We start from the raw sequence: 7962 nt of genomic DNA, 5'->3' as shown, positions 1-7962 counted from the left end.
ATAGCTTAGCGTGCTATTTTTGCTTACGTCAACATATAATAGAATAAAAGCATCTACATGTCACAGCCTGAATAAAATCATGTTTTCAAAACCATAAAAGCTGGAATGTATGAGCTCACTGCCCTGTGGCCCTATAGGATCTTTTTATATTACTAACAATAAATCATTCAAATGTCACTGTGTATGAACCCCCCAACACTGTAGTTTTGTAGATGTAATGTTTCCCACACTGATTTCTAAGACCAAAACGTCCAGTAACGATTCAGACTGCAGACAAGTAGTGTGATTAAAAACCAAAGTGTCTGTCATTGTAAAGTAGTGTTTGTATATGAGCTGCAGCCAAATCTCACAGAGTCAAATGATTACAGAAACAAGGTCAGAGAGTTTCTGCCAAATCTAAAGACCACTCAGGCACACAGAGTTAGCCCTGCCTGACATAGTCAGCATCTAGATGTAAGAACCAACCTTTTTGTGAGTTTTTTTTAATCCAACATAATTTCAAAATATAGACATTACTGAGTCCTTATCCAGCGTTCAAAACCTCAAGAATTCAAGAATGTTTGAAACTGAGTTTATTTTATTTTATTTTTTACAATCCTGGTATTACATTTTAAAGTTTAAATAGGAGCAATTTTCACCCAAGACAGTTTGTTTTCACTGTTTTGTTGTGAAAGATGAATGAAAAATTATCAGTCTGATTTTTATGAAACTTGGAAGAAGCCAGTAGCATGAGCAAAGCACTACATCCCATCTTCACAAACAAGCAACAGTATTAACTGGACTGTTACACAAGCATCTATATGGCAAAGTAAATGATGTGTTGCAATAAAACATTCAAAAAATTAAATAAACTCAATCACATAGAACAGTGGTTCTCAACTGGTGGGTTGGGGCCCAAAAGTGGGTCCCGGATCCATTTTCAGTATTGAGCGAGTGTGTGACTGGAAAAATAATGTGTGAAAAACAATCTCATTGGTTAAAAAATATCCGAAATTTGGGTCGCTATTTGTCATTAAGGAGTTGGTGGTGGGTCCTGAGGCTAGACCAGCTGAGTGTCACTGACATAGAATAAATGCACAGCTGAGATAGTATCTTAGGGTATGCAGACTTGTCTTGTAGTTGTGGAGATATATACAGAGGTAAGTGCGATATATTTGTATAACGTGAAAGATTGGACTATTCTCGAAGGTCTGTGCTCTCTAGGTGCTTTTCTAGTTTAAATTCACATCATCAAATTTGATTTAAGATTTCACAAGACTAACTAGAAAGAATTCAGTGATTACTTTGTATTTGTCATCACACGTTTCCACAAATTCTGCTGCTCTTGTTTGAGCTCTCCAAACTTCCCTTTTACCAAAGCAGAACATAAGCCCTCTGCAAATGACACCGTGTCCCTGGTGAAAGACTGAGCTCTGGGTTGTACAGTAACAATCAATAGCAATGAGCAAGCATCAGAGTTTTTATTATGTGCGAGGCCCTGACTCCATCCCCTGCCACACTGACTAATCTAATTGGAGTCGACGCAGACTCCCCAGCTGAGCACTGCTGCCAAAGAAAGAGAGGAGACGGAGATGACAGAGAGAGCTTCACAAATCGTCCGTCAGTCACAGACAATATGACTTCCTGCTATCCATCGACGCATACCACTCTGTGCTCGGCTAACAAATCCTCACCTCTGTGCTGATAGCAAAGACTGTTGTTATTATTTTCTCTTGTACATACTTTAGTAAGCTCTATCACAGGTGTGTATCCACTCTGCTGTTAAAAAACTATCCAAGGCTGAGTGGAAAGTATGTTATTGTGTTTGTAAAGCCCACAGACTTTAAACAAAGATCAGCAACAGACTTAAATCTCAAAATATGACTCTACTTCAACTTTCAACTTTTTTTTTTTTTTTTTTTTAAAGATTTATTTTTGGGCTTTTTGTGCCTTTAATGGAGAGATAGGACAGTCGACAGAGTTGGAAATCAGGCAGATAGAGGGTGGGGAATGACATGCGGAAAAGGAGCCACAGGCTAGATTTGAACCTGGGCTGCCCGCTTGGAAGATTTCAGCCTCTATACATGGGGCACTCACACTAACCAATGCGCCACCAGCGCAACAACTTTCAACTTTCAACTTTATTGTCCTTGAGGGGAAATTTGTTTCGCAACCATGTGAAAACAATGTGAAAAAAAAAACATATAGAAACACAGGCACATAGACACAGACAATAGAAACAACGAACTCTGTGAACAACATTAAATACTACAAAAAAAAACAAGGGCTCATCAGGTAACAACTGGAAACTGGAAACTATCATCAAAACCAGAATAAAAAAACTAATTATCAGTCATAAGGGTCATCATTGGAGTTCAGACACTTGATGTCCTGAGTTGTTAAATGTTTTTTTTAACCTGTTGGATTTGGCTTTTGGCAATGTGTATCTCCTGCCTGAGGGCTGAAGCTGCACTAGTGTAGTGTTTATATGGTGTCTTATAGTAGAAACACACAAAGTAAAAAAAAAGAGTTCAAGAAAACAGTTGTAAAATTCAGCTACTTTTCATTTAATGTCTATTTTTTCTCATGGAATTGATTCCTGATAGTGTCAGTGAAGGCACCAAACCTACTTTACTCTGCTATCCATCCTGGCTGGGAGTGATGGAGAAGCTCCTGTATTGAGCAGACAGTGTTAATTATTTAAGTATGAATAATTCAGCTTCTGAACGATTGAATGAAATATAAATGCCCCCGGTCAATAGTTGCCAACACTTGAGAAGACTTTGGACTCCCTGTGGGGGGATTTGAGAGCCAGTGATGGGCTGCTTCTTCTACGCCAGACCACAAAGTGACACCCGAGTTAAATCATCAGCTGACATGCTGAATCAGCACCAGCGCTTCATATCATTCCCGTCAACACTGCATCAATGCTGCATCAATTTCTTGAGTATTGAGTAAACATGACATCCCTTTCCTCCTTCAAAGAAAAAAATACTATTCTGGATGAAAACATCGTGGAGTGTAAAAGTCATCTAATCTTTATGTGTAACTATCTTGTTCTGCTTATTTACACTTTTTAAAGTTCTATAATATCCAAATACAACATCATGTGTAAAACTTTTGTAAACATACTTGATAAACATTTGTTTTCCTCGCTGTGTCTGATATTTTAAAATCCTTCATAAGTAAGATATTCATTTTAAATTTGATGACTTTTTCTTCAGCTCTATTAATAAAGAATTAGAGAGCAGCTTCCTCTGTGCTCCAATAATAAAGGATAGATACATGATCTTTTCCCTGTTGTTGTCTCGTCTATGACTAAAAATTCATGAACGCCATCTAGTGGTGAAAATCCCAATGTGCATTTCTACCTTTCATATCTCTTTTAAAGGACTGAACCTTAATATTTGCAGTCTATGGACAGAACCCAGAAGAAGAATAACATCTGGATTTGTCTTGAATTTTACAAAAGCCATTTCACAAATATGATTAGACTACATGATGCCCAGTTCCAACTGAACAGATCAAAACTGCTGTAACACGATAGCCACGGAGAATCTCCACTATACTGAATGAAGAATACATGTAGGTCAATCAAAAGTGAAACAACTGCTTCATCAGAACAAAAAAGCACGTCTTTTAGAGAGTGGGGATTTTAAAGTATTATACATTTGTAACTACAAAATAATAAGATTATGAATATTAGTTACATAGAATGATAGTGCTTACAAAGCTTGACATAAAGCAACCCTTGGCTAATAGACAATCCTAATACAACAATCTACAAGTTATTTACATACTGTTTTTATAACTTTGTAGTTTTTGTTTCAAAGGGCCCATGTATGTGTGTGTGTGTGTGTGTGTGTGTGTGTGTGTGTGTGTGTGTGTGTGTCCTCAGAATGTCTCTCAATAAGATAGTGAAAAGTTGAATTTCCCCTCTGGGATTAATAAAGTATATGAGATTAAAAAATATAAATTAAAATGAGAACATTTGGGGGAAAAAGTGTTTTTGCAGAAGATCGTATCATTGGTAACCCTAGATGAACCCTGACAGTGAAGAGTGGGAGCATTAACAACGAAGGCCTGAGACCTGAGGGAAAACCAGGCCCTGAGTTTTTAACAGTCCCACTAAACCTGATGGTACTGCGGTATGAGCCCCTTTCATGGAAAATCCACTATGTCATTACTGTTGATTCATTTAAAAAAAAAGAAAAAAAAACTTCTGACTGAGTTCCTGTCATTACAGGTGGATGTTGACACACTGGCCTTGTTTTCAGACAGCGTTGCTGTGTTTTTCTTTCTGTGAGTGTTCATGCAAACAGAGGTCTGTACTTTGGATTGACGGTCAAGTTTGAGTGTGTCGGTATATAGGAATAATTAGAATGGACCTGTTTTCTTTCTCTTTCTTATGTTTGCTGCTTTTGGACTCTCAGCTCTGGAGCTTTGGAGGTATTGAATGTTGCGTCTTTATGCTGCACATAGAACATTGTTTGTACTTTTTACTTTTAGAGCCCTGTACGTAGAATAGATTTTCTATTTACATGATGTATGTACAGCAAAGTGTCTCTACTTTAGTTGCTGCTTCGACCTCTCAAAACGACAATCTGAACATTTATTTTCTTCCATTGATTATAGCTCCAGCTCCAGCCTCAGGCCGCGTGTTTTTGGCCGGTCCGGCAGCAGACAGCGTTCTGCGGAGACACAAACGCTACAACACTGGTGTATTTGAGGAGTTTCTAGAAGGTGACTTGGAGAGAGAGTGTACAGAGGAAGTGTGTGACCTGGAGGAGGCCAGGGAGATCTTTGAGAATGACGACAATACGGTGAGAAAATATGTATTTTATACTATGAATCTAAAAGTATTTTTTGTTTCTCCAGCCATTCTGATTAAAGACTGTACTCTGTATTTTAGATGGAGTTCTGGGTGAGATATACAGGTAAAAATGAAATGTTGCTTTACCTTGTTGGTCTAGTATTATTGATTATTATCATTAGTAATCAATGCCATAGATATTCTCTTGACAGGTCCTTATGATTAAACATTTCATCTTCCTCTTCCCTTTTCCCTGAGTAAACATTGCTTTGTATAACTAACCTGTACAGAATGAGGTCATCGTTTGAGCTGAGGTTCTGTGTCTGAATTTTTCCAGATGGCAATCAGTGTAAATCAAACCAGTGCCTGAACCAGGGGTCATGTCAAGACCAGCTCGGCTATTACACCTGCTCATGTTTGCCTGACTTCACTGGCAGGAACTGTGAGATTGGTGACTGGCTTTTTTTTTTTTAAATGTCATTGGAAGAAATGTGATTTTTATGCTACATGATACAAATTGTCTCCAAAAATGAGATTAAATCTGATCAGAGCTCCATCTCAGAGGATAAACATCCAGATGCCTTTTGTTCCTGCTTTCTAAATCAAATCAGTCGCCTGCAGTGCGTTGTTTAGGTCCTAAAATTAGATTGTTTGTTCTCTTTGGAGAGTCTAAGAACAGAAGCTTAAGTGCCCTTGCTGTGAGTCCTGTCTGCATCTACCTGAATCATGTTTTATTATTATGTTGCGTTTGATTGTTTTAGTGTTAAGGAGAAGTTCACTATTTTTTAAGTCTGTCTAAAAACAATATTTCATGGCCATATAAACCTTGTGTTTCATTAGGCTTTCTTCTTCTTAGTTGTATCAAAAAGGTGTGATGTGAATAACGGAGGCTGTATGCACTTCTGTGAATCCATGGGAACCTTCGGCGCAAAGTGCTCATGTGCCAGAGGATACAGGCTGATGCAGGACGGCGAGAACTGTGAAGCAGCCAGTATGAACCGCTTCCAAATGAATTTTCTGCTAAATATCTTCCTAATGACTCCTAATTCCACCGTGTAACTCGTCTTTTCTCACATCACCAGCTGAATTTCCCTGTGGCAGAACCGCTCTGACAACGTTCAGTGGAGTATCCACGAGGTCTCTGCTCGGCCAGATAAACATCACTTTACCGTCCAACACCACCTCTACTACACCCCCTCCCTCTACTCCAGCCAGCACACAGGCGCCTTCTACAGCAGCCAGTGACTCTGTTAGAAGCCGATCCTTGAAGAAATTGCCCCTTTGGGCGTTGAGAGACGCCGAGGCCCCCAGTGAGGAGCAGCCAAATGTTTATAAACGCATTGTGGGAGGCAAGGTGGTGCTTCCAGGAGAGATCCCATGGCAGGTAGCGTATGGAGGTAGACGAGTTTAATGCATGTCAGGTTTGGATACAGAACAAGCATGAGAGAAAAAAAAACAGCATCCTTATTTTTGATATTTCTCTCCATCTTTGATTCAGGTGGCTTTAATAGCTCGTCCCGGTGGTCAGTTGTTCTGCGGGGGCTCCATTCTCAGAGAACGCTGGGTAATCACTGCTGCTCACTGCCTGGTGGAGGGTCTAGGCTCCTTCTTCGTCAGATTGGGTAATATTCACTGCCACCAAAGAAAATGTGTTATTTTTATTTATCTTGTGTGGTAAAAAGAAATCTTTAGTCTGAGACATTTCTTCACCTTTTTTGATTAGACTTTTTAAACATTAAATTCATTAGGAACACAACCTCCAGATACTTTGTTAAAATTTGTTGTAACTTTTGTTTTTGTTGTGTTATTTTTCTCTTTTATGATGTAATGTTGCTGTCCTGGCAAAGTTCAAGAGATGTATGGTTAGAGTTGAATTAGTTAAAAATAGAAGCAATGATTATGGAAGCCCCAGAGTTTAGTTGTATGTGTCATTGTGTTTGAAATACTTTTTGATCTTGTATGTGTTTTGGGTGTAGATTAAATCTATTTAGAGAACCAGAACTATCTGAATCAATCTCTCTCCTCAGGGATGCATAACATCTACATCAATGAGGGCTCAGAGCAGGATCATGAAGTGTTGGAGCAGCACATGCACCCCCGCTACAATGCCACTGTAAGCTTGTACAACCACGACATCGCCTTGCTGCGCTTGAAAAGCCCCATCACCTTCTCCGCCACAGTGAGACCCATCTGCATCGGGCCTAAGGCTTTCATTGAGGGCCTGGTGAAGGAGTCCTCCCCGGCTACAGTCAGCGGCTGGGGCAGAACACGCTTCCTGGGATTAACAGCTGACACGTTGCAGAAGGTGGAGGTTCCCTTCACAGAGCGGACAGAGTGTAAGCGCAGCAGCAGCTCCAGGATCACCCCTGTCATGTTCTGTGCAGGATACTATGATGAGGAGAAAGATGCGTGTCAGGGGGACAGCGGAGGTCCTCACACAAACAGGATACATGACACCTGGTTCCTGACGGGCATCGTGAGCTGGGGGGAGGAATGTGCAAAGGAAGGGAAATATGGTGTGTACACCCGGGTGTCGCTTTATTACGGCTGGATCAACCATGTGATAGGATTAACTAAGCACAGGCTGGCTCTGGATGTGGAAGACCCCGACCCTTAACATTAAAGATGATAGATTAAAAAATGAAAGTGGCTTACAAATGTGTTACATGTCGAATAAAACAGCCTTTTATGATAAGCGCTTTTTCAACTTTTAAGCTTTTTTTAAAAATAGCATCGAAACTGATGACACTTCACACAAGTAGAAGGTCAGAGGTTTAGACTCTGCAACAAACAATATGTCTCATTTGTACTCTGGACTCTGACCTGCCTGTGCCATGCAGGTTATTTTTACTCGAGTGTTTGTTTTTGGTCAAGAAAGCACTTAGCTATGCAGCAGTTGGATAAATTAATTATCTCTATATAAATAAATACAGGAGCCACATACTGTACATTTTAAAGAATGCACTAGGGAAAATGCATTATTATGATTACTAGTAGTATTTATGGGTATATTTAAAAGGCTTCAACCTTAATCATTTTAAAGTTTTAAGCATAATATAAAACAGATAACATCAATGTGTTTTATTAATGTATTGTAATGCACTGAGTGTGTCGACTAACATAAAAGCACACTACTCCCACCTGGTGGTGAATAAATGAATCACAAGAGA

The 7962-nt window shown here is 39.4% G+C and overlaps 1 protein-coding gene across 2 annotated transcripts; it reads left to right on the top strand.

The window, feature by feature from the left end:
* Positions 1-4248: 4248 nt before the first annotated feature.
* On the top strand, positions 4249-7487 carry f9a (coagulation factor IXa). 2 transcript variants are annotated; one of them, XM_065958825.1, is made up of 8 exons: positions 4249-4428; positions 4615-4802; positions 4892-4916; positions 5130-5234; positions 5649-5783; positions 5875-6176; positions 6291-6414; positions 6820-7487. In XM_065958825.1, exons 1-8 carry the CDS (start codon positions 4362-4364, stop codon positions 7407-7409), a joined length of 1536 nt encoding a protein of 511 aa, XP_065814897.1. In that variant the 5' UTR covers positions 4249-4361; the 3' UTR covers positions 7410-7487. The 2 variants fall into 2 exon arrangements, with proteins under 2 accessions (XP_065814897.1, XP_020491514.1); XM_020635858.3 differs by having other exon boundaries at positions 4251-4428; positions 5130-5243.
* Positions 7488-7962: the final 475 nt, after the last annotated feature.

The sequence above is a fragment of the Labrus bergylta genome, chromosome 9 (assembly GCF_963930695.1).
Source record: "Labrus bergylta chromosome 9, fLabBer1.1, whole genome shotgun sequence".
In the NCBI taxonomy this organism is placed as follows: domain Eukaryota; kingdom Metazoa; phylum Chordata; class Actinopteri; order Labriformes; family Labridae; genus Labrus; species Labrus bergylta.
The sequence above is the reverse complement of the archived record's forward strand: the minus strand, read 5'-3'. Positions and strand labels throughout refer to the sequence as shown.